The 14,801-nt window shown below is 42.5% G+C and overlaps 1 protein-coding gene across 5 annotated transcripts in view; it reads right to left on the bottom strand.

The window, feature by feature from the left end:
- LOC129420755 (cilia- and flagella-associated protein 337) overlaps nt 1-14,801 on the bottom strand; it is a 35,525-nt gene that overhangs the window by 18,179 nt on the left and 2,545 nt on the right. For 4 of the 5 annotated variants that reach the window (XM_055175819.2, XM_055175815.2, XM_055175816.2 and 1 more), the window contains 8 exons: nt 13,412-13,643; nt 13,027-13,173; nt 12,154-12,276; nt 11,875-12,043; nt 11,751-11,797; nt 11,523-11,660; nt 8,522-8,710; nt 7,722-7,928 (listed from right to left, as the gene is read on the bottom strand). In XM_055175819.2, coding sequence (XP_055031794.2) covers nt 7,722-7,928; nt 8,522-8,710; nt 11,523-11,660; nt 11,751-11,797; nt 11,875-12,043; nt 12,154-12,276; nt 13,027-13,173; nt 13,412-13,643 — 1,252 coding nt within the window. The remainder of the gene's footprint in view (nt 1-7,721; nt 7,929-8,521; nt 8,711-11,522; nt 11,661-11,750; nt 11,798-11,874; nt 12,044-12,153; nt 12,277-13,026; nt 13,174-13,411; nt 13,644-14,801) is intronic. The other variant, XM_055175817.2, reaches the window with a different exon arrangement.

Genomic DNA, 14,801 nt, shown 5'->3' with positions numbered 1-14,801 from the left:
GCCGTTTCAGCCCTCCCCCCTCACCTCCCTCACCGATGGAGCCGCTAAGGGCTATACGGGAATCCCCCCGTGGAGCGTGCGGTTGTGATGCAATTGTGTCCGGCCACCGCTTCCACCTGGAAGGATCGCCCAGCCCTCCCCTCCCGTGCTTGCAGACAGTCTTCCGGTTTAACGGGGGCTGCCTATCATGCATGTGGAGAGGCGGCTTCAGCCCTGCACGCTATGGCGTTGCTGCAGGTCCACCAGGCCAAGGCCTTGAGAGATCTGCACGAGGGAGGACACGACTCGCCTGTGCTTTCGGAGCTCCGGGCTGCTACGGATCTGGCCCTCCGTGCTACGAAGGTCACGGCACAGGCGATCGGTCGTGCGATGTCCACGATGGTGGTCCAGGAACGCCATCTGTGGCTCTGTCTGGCCGACATGACGGATGCAGAAAAGAACAAGTTCTTGGATGCGCCCGTATCCCAGGCAGGCCTGTTCGGCGAGTCGTTTGCCCAGCAGTTCTCCGCCGCCCAGAAGCAGACGGAAGCGATCGCTCAGATCATGCCCCGGTGCAAGCGACCTGCATCTCGGCCCCCAGCGCCGGCGGCCCCGTCTGCTCCTCGCCGAGGGCGCCCTCCGGCGGCTGCCTCCGCCCCCCCCGCTAGAACGTCTTCTAGACCACGGAGAGGGAACAGCCGTCGGCAGCCCGCCCCGCCCGCACCACCCGCTTCCCGTGGCAAACGGAAGTCGAAGCGGCCCTGAGACGGGCGACCTGGAGTTGGATGGGATCACTCTACGGGAGACGGTGACGGCACCGCTCCTTCCACCGGTAGAGGGCCGGGTGGAAAATCTTTTGTTTCGTTTTGTTTCTGTTCCGCCGGCTTCTCAGCCGGCACCCACAAAACCACAAAAAGAGTGCATTCCTATTCCTTCTCCAGGTCTCCAGAGGATCGAGAGAGATGTGAGCGGGCAGTCAGATGCTCTTCCTCCCTCTCCTCTGTCGCCAGTGGGTGTTCTGAGGAGTTCGAGCTCTCCCCTTCGGAGACCGGACCACCAGCAACCCCTTCGGAGTCTGCGTCCTCAGCTGAGGAGACCGGACGACCGTTTACCTCAGCGGGCTCAGGTCAGTGTCACACACACACATACTGTAGATGCTTATGCTGTCACGGCAGACGCACCGGCAGTCCCGCCTGTCCCGCCTCGCTGCCCCGCCGCGGGTACACCGGTAGTGCCGTTAATTCCTCTCGTACGGTCCCTGGGGGCTTGGCTTCAGCTTCCCAGTCCGTCTCGTTGGGTTTTACGCACGATCCGCCTCGGTTACGAAATTCAATTCAATCGGCACACTCCCAAATTTGCGGGCATACGTTTCACCACGGTGAAAGCGTCCGTTGCACATGTACTGCGTGCAGAGGTCGAAGTCCTGCTGGCAAAGGACGCGATCGAGCCGATCCCTCTTACCGAGATGAGATCGGGTTTCTACAGCCCGTATTTCATAGTACCCAAGAAAGGCGGCGGGTTACGACCGATTTTGGACTTGCGTGTCCTGAACAAATCTCTTCAGAAGAGGTCTTTCAGGATGATTACACCGAAACAAATTTTCAGTGCAATACGCCCCCAAGATTGGTTTGCAGCAATAGACCTGAAAGACGCGTACTTTCATGTGTCCATTCTCCCTCGTCACCGACCGTTTCTCCGGTTTGCGTTCGAGGGGCGGGCATACCAATACAAAGTACTACCGTTCGGGCTGTCTCTCTCTCCCCGTGTGTTCACGAAAGTGGTAGAGGCGGCGTTAAAGCCCCTCAGAGAGAGCGGTGTTCGCATTCTGGCTTACCTCGACGATTGGCTTATAATAGCGCATTCTCGGCGGACGCTGTGCGAACACAGAGATCTAACACTTCAACATCTCGCCCGTTTGGGTCTTCGGGTCAACTGGGAAAAGAGCAAACTCTGCCCCACGCAGAGGATCTCTTTTCTCGGTATGGAACTGGACTCGATCGATTTATCGGCGCGTTTAACAGAAGAGCGCGTCCAATCAATTCTGACTTGCCTCGGTTCATTCCGAGGGAAGAATGCGGTCCCTCTGAAACAATTTCAGAGACTCCTGGGGCGTATGGCAGCAGCTGCGGCCGTGACACCGCTCGGGCTGCTCCATATGAGACCGCTTCAGCGTTGGCTTCACGATCGAGTCCCGAGGAGAGCGTGGCGCGCTGGCATCCATCGTGTAACCATTACACCTGCGTGTCGCCCAACATTCCCCCCGTGGTCAGACCCCGCGTTTCTCAGGGCCGGCGTGTCCATGAGACAGGTCTCCCGGCATGCTGTTGTGCACACAGATGCCTCCGACACGGGCTGGGGAGCCACGTACGACGAGCTCACGGCTTCGGGGGTGTGGACAGCACCCCAGTTGCATTGGCATATCAATTGCCGCGAGTTATGGGCAGTATATCTGGGACTCGTACGCTTCGCTCAGGAGCTGCGAGGGAAGGATGTACTAGTACGCTCAGACAACACTGCGACCGTAGCGTATATCAACCGTCAAGGCGGTTTGCGCTCTCGTCACCTGTCGCATCTCGCTCGTCATCTCCTCCTTTGGAGTCAGAAGCATCTGAGGTCCCTTCGTGCCATTTACATACCGGGCTCGCTCAATACAGCGGCAGACGCGCTTTCCCGAGCAGCGCGCCCCGGCGAATGGCGACTCCACCCCCAGACGGTCCAGCTGATTTGGAGGAAATTCGGTCGAGCGCAGATAGACCTATTTGCGTCACCGAACAATTCCCATTGTCGCCTGTTTTATTCACTAACCGAGGGCAGCCTCGGCGTGGATGCGTTGGCACACAGCTGGCCGCGGGGCATGCGCAAATATGCGTTCCCCCCAGTGAGTTTAATAGCACAGATACTGTGCAAAGTCAGGCAGAACGAGGAGAGCCTTTTAATGATCGCCCCATATTGGACGACCAGGAATTGGTTTCCGGAACTAATGCTCCTCGCGACAGCCCCTCCCTGGCGGATTCCCCTGAGGAAGGACCTTCTTTCTCAGGGAGGGGGCACATTATGGCACCCGCGCCCCGACCTGTGGAATCTCCACGTTTGGTCGTTGAGCGCGCGCAAGGTTTAAGTGATTTGCCCCAAGCGGTATCTAACACTATTGACGCGGCACGAGCTCCGTCTACGAGACGGGCTTACGCGTTAAAATGGAACCTTTTCGTCACCTGGTGCTCTTCGCAACGCGAGGACCCCAGAGAATGCCCTATTAACATTGTGCTTTTATATCTTCAACAAAGGTTAGATGGTAGGCTGTCACCGTCCACTATTAAAGTTGATATCGCCGCTATATCTGCGCATCACTCACTTATTAACGGCAGATCAGTGGGCCAGCATGATTTGGTTATTAGATTCCTGAGAGGCGCTCGCAGGCTAAACCCCTCGCGCCCTCCTTCTATTCCTCCCTGGGACCTGTCCATGGTGCTGAAAGCGCTACAGAGTCCTCCGTTCGAGCCTTTGCAGTCTGCGAGTCTGAAGCTTCTATCCATGAAGGCTCTGACCCTACTAGCATTGGCCTCAGTGAAGAGAATAGGGGATTTACATGCATTCTCTGTTGACGATTCGTGCCTTCAGTTTGGTCCTTCTGTCTCGAGCGTGACCTTGAGACCCAGACCAGGCTACGTGCCCAAAGTTCCCACTACTCCCTTTAGAGATCAAGTGGTGAGCTTGCAAGCATTGCCTTTGGAGCAGGCAAACCCAACCGAGGCTTTGTTGTGCCCCGTACGCGCACTGCGATTCTACGTGGACCGCACGCAAAGCTTCAGGACCTCAGACCAGCTCTTTGTTTGTTATGGTGGCCAGCAGAAAGGGAAAGCTGTCACTAAGCAGAGGATGTCTCATTGGATAGTTGATACTATCGCCCTGGCTTACAATTTGCAGGGCATTCCTTGCCCCTTTAATTTGAGAGCGCACTCCACTCGGAGTGTTGCCTCATCTTGGGCATTAGCTCGTGGTTCCTCGCTAACAGACATCTGTAGAGCTGCGGGTTGGGCGACACCTAATACGTTCATTAGATTCTACAATGTTCGTATCGAGCCTGTATCCTCTCGTGTTCTGTCCTCACCAGGGGGGACACGGAGAGCAGACTCGCAAGTCGGCTTGCAGCCTCCGACTGAGGCTCCAAATTGAGTTTCAGTATGGAAGGCTAACAGAGCAAAAATGCGTAATGGTTTGATTTGCTCTCTCCACTGCCTTGACAGCCTTTGTTGCGGAGCATTGGCTGTCAGCCTTTCACTAGCTGTATTCTTACGAACCTACGTGTTTGGCCAGGGCCCCACATTGTGTCCCAACGGGTTCCTTTGTGAGTATTATTCCGTGGGGTTAATCCTACCAGCCCACGTTTCCCTTAGCAGAGCACTGCTTTGCTTACACAGCCACGGCTGTCATTTTTACCTCAACTACGGTTGACTTTCGTCCACCATTAGCCCTTAACGGGGCAGTGGCTTCCGCAGCGTCCCTATACCGCTCAGTTAGGGCGCTTCCCAGTCGCTGGCACTACTGTGGGGTTAAAGGAACATCTAGTGCCCGGCCTTCTGCCTTGAAACCTAATTCTCCTATCCTTAAGTGGAACCGGAGGGCTTTAAGCAGACACTGGAAGAGGTCAGCCCCTAGTGGCGTTTTAGTAGGGTTTCCCAATTCGTCGGTCACGACGTGATGTCGTAGTGACCGACTGAAAGGGAACGTCTCGGTTACGGATGTAACCCTCGTTCCCTGAAGGAGGGAACGGAGACGTCACGTCCCGTCGCCACAGGTGCTGCCACCTGCTGTTTAGGCCGGTCACCTTCCGGCTTTCTCAGCGAACAGAAGCTGATTTCCCTATTTGCACGTGCGCCTTATATACGCACCTGGCGGGGCGGCGCCAGCATTATGCAAATATCTCAATGCCAAGTTCATTGGCGTTTTAGTAGTATTCGAAGCAGATTGGTCTCTCTAAGCGAGCTCCCAATTCGTCGGTCACGACGTGACGTCTCCGTTCCCTCCTTCAGGGAACGAGGGTTACATCCGTAACCGAGACGTTTTATGGGTTAACATTACATTAAACTGTCATTTAAGTGTCATTGGGTGTTGTTGCTCTGTCAAATTATTTTAACAAAATGCAACAGACATGTCAAAAGATTATACATGTGCACAAAATATTTAATCAAATTAATTTAATGTAATTCACTGTTTTTTCCAGAGATAGGGACCCAGTGCTGCATGGCTTAACCTATTATTGTACTGTTTTCATTTAATTTTAGGTGAATCGGTCTCCAAATGCATTGATTGTTATCAATTATTATTGTTATTATTATTGAATGATTGATTTTATTTGTCAAACACATGGTGAAAACTTAAAAAAAACCCAGTATGAACTGGAGAATATTCATGATGTTGTTCTAAAACTATTTGACAGAGTATTAACACTAAATGACATTTTAATGACAAATTATATTTGTACCACTGCACACTGAAAAAAAATATTCATTGAATTTAATAAAAAAAAAAATTAAGGTAAGTGGTTGCAATCAATTTATTTAAGCTACATTTAAACAAAAAAGATTAGTAACTTAAAATGAAATATAAAACTTTTGTTTAAATGTAGCTTAAATAAATTGATTGCAACCACTTACCTTAAAAAAATTGATTAAATTCAATGAATAATTTTTTTCAGTGTGTAGTTGAGGTCAAGAAAAATATTTATGATGCTGTTATAAAACTATTTGACAGAGTATTAACACTAAATTGTGTTTCCGTCGGCCCCGTGTTAGTGCCGTTGGTCGCGGCATAAGTTGAACATTTCTCAACTTTTTAAGTGGCAACACATGCGTCAGCCAATCAGATCGCCTTATGCAAATAACCTAGGCAGAGCCAGCCAATTACATTGATGAAAGACTGGAGCATAGGTTGCGGCCACTGTGATTGGCTGTTGGCCACGCTTCAGATAAGCCTTCCGTCAAGCGTTAACGGTTTCGCCCCATGTGAATGTACCGTAAATTACATTTTAATGACAAATTCATTTGTAATGTCAAGTTGTCATGACAAGTTATGATGAATTGGTTAATGTCAAGTTGTCATAACAGACAACTCAAGCAATGTCATCTTTGCATTAAAAATGACATAATTGAGCCAATGACACTTAAAGACAGTTGTTATAAACGTGCATAAAATCTCTTTTATGTTCATAGCACGTGTCATGTCATGATTATGAATGTGTTATATCAGTCTTATGAACACCGCTTCAAGTACACTCTTAGAACGAATGTGTTAAAAACAACACATTAGTGTTGATTCTGGGACGACACACTAAATGCGTTGTCCCAGAATTCACCCATCACTGTGTTATTATTGAAACAACACATTTTGTGTTACTTTTAACACAACTTGTGTTATATTTTAACACAAAATCAACACAAAATGACACATAATGTGTTAATATTACACATAATGTGTTAAAAGCTTAATGCACAAAGATGTGTTAAAAATTAACACATCCTTTCTAAGAGTGTAAAGTGTTACCAATTTTTCTTTTAAACAGCATGCTTTATCAGCATCTAAATTAATGGCTCAAGACGCATACCTCTTTGACAAACTATTATAAACGTTATTTGACCAAGTGTTCCTGAAACAAATTTCCGTGGTATAGTCACGGAATATTTTGCTTATTTATCCGTGTCATTGTCACAGATCTCTTTTCTTGTTTGTACCACGTACTTTCTTTTCCGTGTCAGTTTCACATATTGGTTACTTAATTGTTTTTTCTATTTTCTTAACATTGTCACTTGGGTTTGGGATTAGAACGACTTTCTTTAACATAAAATGACATCCTAACCCAAACCCAACTCTAACCCTAACGTCAGGCGACAATTGTTTGAAAACCTGAAAAAAAAATTGTATAAACCAATCCTAACCCAATCCCCTAATCTAACACCAAACCCAAGCAACAATGGCTTAAAATAGGAAAAACAATTGAGTAACCAATATGTGAAACTGACACACGGGAAAAAAAGTCTGTGATATGGACACAGAAAAATGCAGAGATCCGTGACAATGACACGGATAAATGAGAAAAATATTCTGTGACTATACCACTGAACTTTGTGAGATCATGTAAACCCATTATTGTTGGTCCTACTATCAGTTTATAGACCATAGTTTCCTAAAAAATGATCATTCTGACAACATTTAGTCATCCTAAAGTGGTTCCAAGCATGCAAAATTTCTTGTTGTACACAATGAAGGAAATGGTGCCCCAAATCTGTTTGGTTATTAACATTTTTACAAAATTTCTTCATTTGTTTTAAGCAGAACAAATAAATGGAACAACTTGATGTTTTTTTATCACATTTTCAGTGAACTATTTCCTTAAAACTGGGTTAGGGCCTATATAATTTTTGTCAACCTTCCATTACCTTCTGATTTTAGGGGAAAGTTATGGTTAAGACTGTCTTTCTTTAGCAGGAATGTTGTTCCAAGACAAACAAATCATGCTGATCCAGGATCTTACTTGGCAAAAACACAATAAGCAACATTCCAGAACTTTATATGAGCTGCCAGTGTCAAATTGAGTTCAACAGCTGTTTGTTTCATTTGTATTTAGGATTTAATGTAAATCTGCTTGTCACCACCGTAAAAAAACAATTTGGCCTGGTCCCTAGCCAAGACTACTGTATTTCAAAGAGCTTCGGACTGAACATTACAAGCTGATATCGTATACTAACAGAGTCTCTAGAGAAGCTGAAGATCTTGCTCATTGCTTGGTGAATAACCACATCCACCACAGTAGTCTGGTGACTGCGCAGAACGGCAGTAGGTTGAGAAGTCACATAGCGGTTCCACAGACTCACAGCAGCATCCACTCCAGCAGTTACCAGGAGGTTAAGAGAAGAGCTGAAGTCAAAACATGTAACTCCCTGCAGGAAAAGTAACTGAATGGATTATAAATCTTCTGTCATATTTATGGGTAACCCTGTTTTAATAATAGACTAGTACGTGTGTATACTTGTGTAGTACTAACTGAGGGGGTGGCTTTTTACTTTCTTTGCGTATTACAGAATGGAAAATGTCGGTGCGCATACTCAGTTTAATAAATCCATCAAAACAACTAAATGAAGTTGTTTTATTGAGATCTGAACACTGCATATAAAGCCGCAATCACAAATTTACAACATCACCACCCTCTTGAATCATTTGTGTATTAAACTTGAATCCTATAAAAAACGACATAACTTTAAAACTTTAATCTATAAGTGCGCTTTGAAATAAATATGTTCTGTCCATCTGCATTTGATTTATTAACTTTAATATGTTATGCCCATATTTACAAGATAATATAAGTCTCATGCATGCCAAGAATGTGTCTGTGATGAAAGTGGTTTGATGAAATGTTTGGGAACTTGGTCCTGTTGTCCACAGACATTAATATAATTTTCTGTGAAGATGGTCGTTCATAATGTAACATATTTGAAATGGGAAACAAAAGAATGAGGTGCACCTTTCATTATCATTTAATAAATCTTACCTCTTCGATTCTCCAAATATAATTTTCTCTCTTCTGATTGATATCAATGATAACCACAGAGCTGTCTGGGCTTTCAGATGATGTAACAATGAGCTCACCGTGGTGCTCGTACAGGATTCTGTTGATTGGTTCACTGTGGATTTGTGGGATTTGCTGATAGGAGATCAGTGCACTGTGGGCACTAATGTCCTGTAAGAATATAAGACATTACTGATGACACATTTATGTTCATTTTGACAGCAGCTAGCATCACACTATTTTTCAAGCCAAACTGTGTTGGCATTACAGTCATTCTGTGAGATACTGCTGTATCTATGTTCCAAAACATGGTTTGCTACTTTACTTACCTCTTTCTAATGCGGCGTACACACCAAACACAAATTCAATGATTTGCACAAATATATTACATACAAAGTCAATGCAAAGACGTGACATTCAAATCATAACTAGATCTAACTATAGACTTTAAAATCTTTACCAAATGCACAAGTGAAACCTAATGCAGTGTTTCCCAAACCTGTTCCTGAAGGCACATCAACACTACACATTTGTAATATTTTCTTTATCTGACCCATCATTGAATGAGTTGAATCAGGTGTGTTTGATTAGAGAAATGTCCAAAATGTGCATGGTTGGTGTGCCTCCAGAAACAATGTTGGGAAACACGGATTTAGTGTGTTCTACGAGGGGGAGTAGAAACACACTGTGTCTCTAGGACTCACTCTGATAATGAAACAGATCAATTACAGCTGTTGTGTTCTGCATCAACACACCACATTGGCATAGTCAGCCGTAGCTCTATGTAGCTATGGGGTCAATGCAGAAATCAGTATTTAAAATGACTTGATGGCTAAAGGGGGTTTCACACAGGACGCGACATTGACTGCCGCTTTTCTCGTATAGTGGAAGTGTTTTGTGCGGGTGATGCTGGCGTAGCAATGGTGGGGCGGATATTGCCATGGTTATAGTCAGCAATGTCACATTTACATGAAGCATAATGAAAATTCTGTAATTTTGTCATTAATTGTTTCATATTAATTGCTGTCTTTAATTATTTCCTAATCATTTTTCGTCTGGCCTGAAGAAATTTTATTTGAATTGCCGGAATTGCCATCCCCATATAATGTCCCATGCTCTTGATTTCTATTTTATATCTCCGGGAATTAAATGACAAAAAATTAACTATGGGCTCAGTAAAATATTCTACGATTGTTTTTAATAATCTGTTTACTGACTGGTTTATGCGGCTGCCAATGCTGCTCAGAAAAAGTTAAAAATACTTAACCCTAGTGGCGCCTGCCGCAAACAGCCGTGAATGTGTAAACGGCAAGATTTTGGGTGCACAAGCACCACGTGCGGGCCCACCTGTAAAACCACCCGCATTTGGCCACTTTCTGCATGTAAATGAACTAGACACTCACGAATGCCAGGTCCCGTGTGAAAGGCCCATAATTCACATTGATCCGATAAACGCCACAAACACATTGTACATTTATCAGATCAGTGTGAATTAGCCTTTAGAACCATGGTTCTCAAACTTTTTCGTTGTGTGGCCCACCTTGTATATGGTGCATCCCTACGTAGCCCCCCTCCAAAATAAATTTATAACATAAAACATTCCAAAATGTAATATTTTGAATTGAACAAAAAATATAAAACTTTACCATTTAGGGCTGTTGGTTAGTAGCCTTATTTTTCTGAAATGTAATTACACAGATTTTATGATAAATTAATTTATTTGATAAAATGTCATAAAACTGGGGGCCCCTTTGGCACCATCTCAGCACGGCCCCCAGTTTGAGAACCACTGCTTTAAAGAGCAAGCCATACTGCACACTGTATGGGTGATTCTCACGAAACCATTGAAACACCACGGCAATAATGATTTTAGCTTTAAAATGTGTAATATAGTAACATTAAAAAGCATCAGAATTAACACAATACTGTGTTCTACCTTGCACAATGTGTGATTTCAACATAAGAATTTATAATTGTAAATTTTATCTCATTTTCTGCTGAAATTCTCATTACCGCAATGTGTCCGGCTGTGTTTGAACATGCGTTATGTTGTAATTTAATCAAATTAACACAAAAATATAACGAAAAAAAAAATAAATGGATGTTTTGCTAGACTACTTTAGATGACAGAAAAAATATTTACTGAATATTCATGTATAATAATAATGAAGAAAAATTAGGAAAATGATGTGTCCATGCCTGATGTTCTCATCCTCCGCAACACTTTTTGAGAACAGTTTAAGCACACATACAGAATTTTAATAAAGTTTGATTTTGAGTGACCAAGCACATGGACCAGTTACTTCAAGTTGGCTACCAGGTAAGATGCTTTTTTTACAGTTAATTTGAAATATTGTCTTGTCAGAATGCTTACACGACATTTTGATTATCATTACCGCAACAGATGCTTATTAAATGTTAATTTAATTAATAGAAGCATAATACTTTGATTTTAAATGCATGTGCAGAATCTCCAAATTATGTTCTTTCAGGTTTGTCATGTCATTTAAAAAATATGTCAGTGTTGATGTTTTCTGACTGTTGCGGTAGAGATTTTTTAGGACTAATTTTTTAAATTATGTTACAAAAAGTGTTAAATGATAAGTAAAAGTTTTTAAATTAATGTTCCCATTTACTCCAGACTTTGTTTTGCAATGTCTGGTGGGAAAAAAAGTAAATTTAAGCAATTTTTACATTTTCATGCTTGACATGTTTAAAACCAAGTTTTCGTGAGAATCACCCGTATATGAACATAATTCATGTTTTAAATTAGTTTCATTTAATTAATATCACCTTAAATAAATATATACTGAAAATAGCCATTTTACAGTAACTTACTACTAGTAACTGACTTCTTAGTTTTAAAAGAGCCATTGGGTCAGTAGCACCTATGAGGCCTTACAATGCTGCATCTTTGGCAAGTCACTTTGTTTAGCATAACAGTTGTAAGCTGAATTTAGCCAATGAAAACGCACATACTCACTGGCATAAAAATATGCGCTGGGGCAGTTTTGTTAGTGAATGGATTCATAAAGAGCCCCTTAAAAGGCTGCAGAAACCACAATAAATTTACAGAGCCTTTCTCATCTCCCCACATCAGCATACATTTCTCTCCAGGAGCCTAGATGGAAACAAGACATGAATCACAACAAACTAAAGAAAACTAACAAGCCTAAAATCATTACCAGGGTACTGAATGTCACTGGCCTACCTCTTTGTCATACCAATAACACAGAGCAGTTGCGACATGACTCAATCCTGAAGAAACATAGAGGAAATCAACAAGACCGTAAAGCAAACTTTAACATCTGTCAGTTATGTTTATTGGCATATACCAAATAAATGAAACTGCTCAAAACAGTTAGTGGTTGTAACGTCAAAGAAGTGAATTCCCCTGCTCATTGTTGCCACTGCAATCTTGTGGACATTTGCCATGTAGACGCCATCTGTGGTACAACACTGAAATCTACCCAATTCTTTGTTTTCAGAGGAATCAGCACACATCTGCAGGGATTAAAGAGAAGTTTCGGAAATATAAGCCCTTAGATAAGTCTCAAACTCATTTTATTTTAAGAATTAAGCAAAGAAATTAATTGATGGGTTTATTATCTCACCCTCAGGTGCTTTATTATGTCAAGACGACCGTTCCATGCTGTGATGGTTCCTCCTTTGCTGATGCTGATGTAACGCGTGTTTGGTGTCTGGTCCACTGCCAAGATTCGTACGATTGGTTCTCGCTGATGTGGTGAGTGAATTTACAATTACATTAGTGAAACAACACTCATAGACATTACACTCTCATAAAAAGGTACAAAAGTTGTCACTGGGACAGTACCTTTTAAAAAGATCCTAATATGTACCATTTTGGTAGAAATATGTCCATTTGAGGTACCAGTATGAACCTTTTAGGTACAAAAGTGTACTTTTTAAAAAGGTACCGCCCCAGTGACAACTTTTGTGTAGAAGCTAAAAAAAACATAGAACAATGTCGTTGACTTGACAAAGCCTTGCATGTAAGTTTAAAAAAGCATAAGGGTCTTGAAGAGTACCTTTCAAAAAGTTTGCACCTAAAGAGTTTATATTAGTACCTCAGAGCTGTATATTGTTCCAAAGACTGCATATTTGATAGCACATACTGGTACCAAATCTATACATATCTGTACCTTATTGGTATGTATTAGGACCTTTTTAAAGGGTACTGTCCCAGTAACAGCTTGGGACCATTTTTGGAACAGTATATACAGTAAAGTTGAATGAAACAGACGTTATAGACAGACGTTCTGGGTGGTTGCAATAGGGCACAGACAAACAGAAAGATAAGATGAAGTTTGGTGGATATGCATGTAACTTGAAAGGAGGAGTTACGTATAAAAAGTTTAGTTTCGGGAAATCGATTTTCAAAATTATATGTATGGATATACAATAACATTATTTTCGCTTACAATTATACAATTATTGAATGACCAGAGATGTCAAATTACTGTCACCTTGTTATAGACGCAGTGGCGTATCAGTGGTTGTGAAATGGTTACATTAAGTTCAGCCCGTAGTGAGTCTCTACTTTGCTTGTACTTCTGCAGTATATAGTTATAGAGAGCTTCCCATCCTATACGTCCAGCACAAGAGGCGTCCATCTTTACAAAAGAAAACATATGTCATATAATAGATTTCTGGATGGGACACCGTTTGCTTTAGATGCTTATTCTCTTCATGGGCAGTGGTGTGCTGGTATGGACCCTAGTGTTTTAAACAAGACCATCAGGACAACCAGTTTCTCCAAAAAGACAACCATTTTTTGCTGAACTAGCGTGGGAAAGCAGGGTATTGAGAATGATAAGGCCTACAAGGAGCCACAAAAGAAAGAGCACTGACCTCATTGAATAACTCCTCCACATCACTTCTCTTGTAGTCTTTGCCTGTCACGTCTCTCAGAGCGGAGAGGAAATCATCCACATTCATAGAGTTATCCAAGACACGATCACATGCTCTGACTCTCCTGTTGTGTTTGGAGCTCACAGAACGCCGCTTGAAGAAGGACTCCATTAATGACTTTAGTTGGTTTGACTGCATTGATTCCAGCAGACAGCTACTCCGAGTAACACAACTGGAAAATCATTGATGAGACAGAAAAGATGGTGTGAGATGAACTTACATTCACAGTTTTATGAACATTGAACGCTAAGAAACGTTATTTAGGATTGTTGTGATTAGTACATAGAAGAGGAAAGCTAGAAATATTGGGCTTATGTGTGTGAGGGAAGGATAGATAGACAGAGACTCGGTGTGGAGTACAAAGGAATTGCAGCTCTTGTTTTTTTTTAAACCAAGTGCCACGTCTGATCATTGTGACCACCACCTATTTACAATCGAATGGAATATGAGTTAAAGTCTTTTGATTAGATGCACAACTATATTAAAATATTATGCTATAAATTTAAACAATATATTTATTAAAAAGACATTTTAATAAGACATTTTTAGGCCTGAGTGTTACATATGGGAATTTGTATGTATTTTACAAGTTGGCTAATTTATATGATATTATACGTAGTGAATCGTACAAAAGCATACGATTATCAAAAAAAAAATAGTGAAACCCCACAAATAACCGTTGTGTCACAGGGGCAAAAGCAATCAATCGTACCGAAATGTACAAGTGTGGTCATGCAAATTAAAGGGGACATTACAAGACTTTTTACGATGTAAAATAAATCTTTGGTGTCTCCAGAGTACATATGTACAGTTTTAGCTCATCATATAGATAATTTATTATAACATGTTAAAATTTACACTTTGTAGGTGTGAGCAAAAATGTGCCATATTGGGTGTGTCCTTAAAATGCCAATTAAAGTTGATCTCTGCACTAAATGGCAGTGTTGTGGTTATCATGAAAGACATATCATGAAAATCTCACTTTTTCCATTTTTAAGTGCTATAATTGGGTCCCCAGTACTTGTATCGACTTATGTAAAAAAGTAAATCAACCCAGTAACTTAGATTTGGTAAACCATTCTCTGCAAACATCTAATAAATTCATTGAAATTTGGCTCTCCTTGTGATGTCATAAAATGATAATACCACCCCTTAATCTGCACTATCCAACCACGGCACTGCCATTTAGCGCAAAGATCCACTCATTTGCATTGAAAAGGACACACCCTGCTAAAAAAAATTCTTTCCCTGTGGAAAAAGGCATCAAAACCTCTTTTTCAATCTTGGCTGTCCGAACTTTCTACCACGCTACATCTGGAGAAAATCAGAT

The sequence above is a fragment of the Misgurnus anguillicaudatus genome, chromosome 4 (assembly GCF_027580225.2).
Source record: "Misgurnus anguillicaudatus chromosome 4, ASM2758022v2, whole genome shotgun sequence".
In the NCBI taxonomy this organism is placed as follows: Eukaryota; Metazoa; Chordata; class Actinopteri; order Cypriniformes; family Cobitidae; genus Misgurnus; species Misgurnus anguillicaudatus.
Note: the sequence above shows the minus strand (reverse complement) of the source record. Positions and strands in the feature narration are given on the sequence as shown.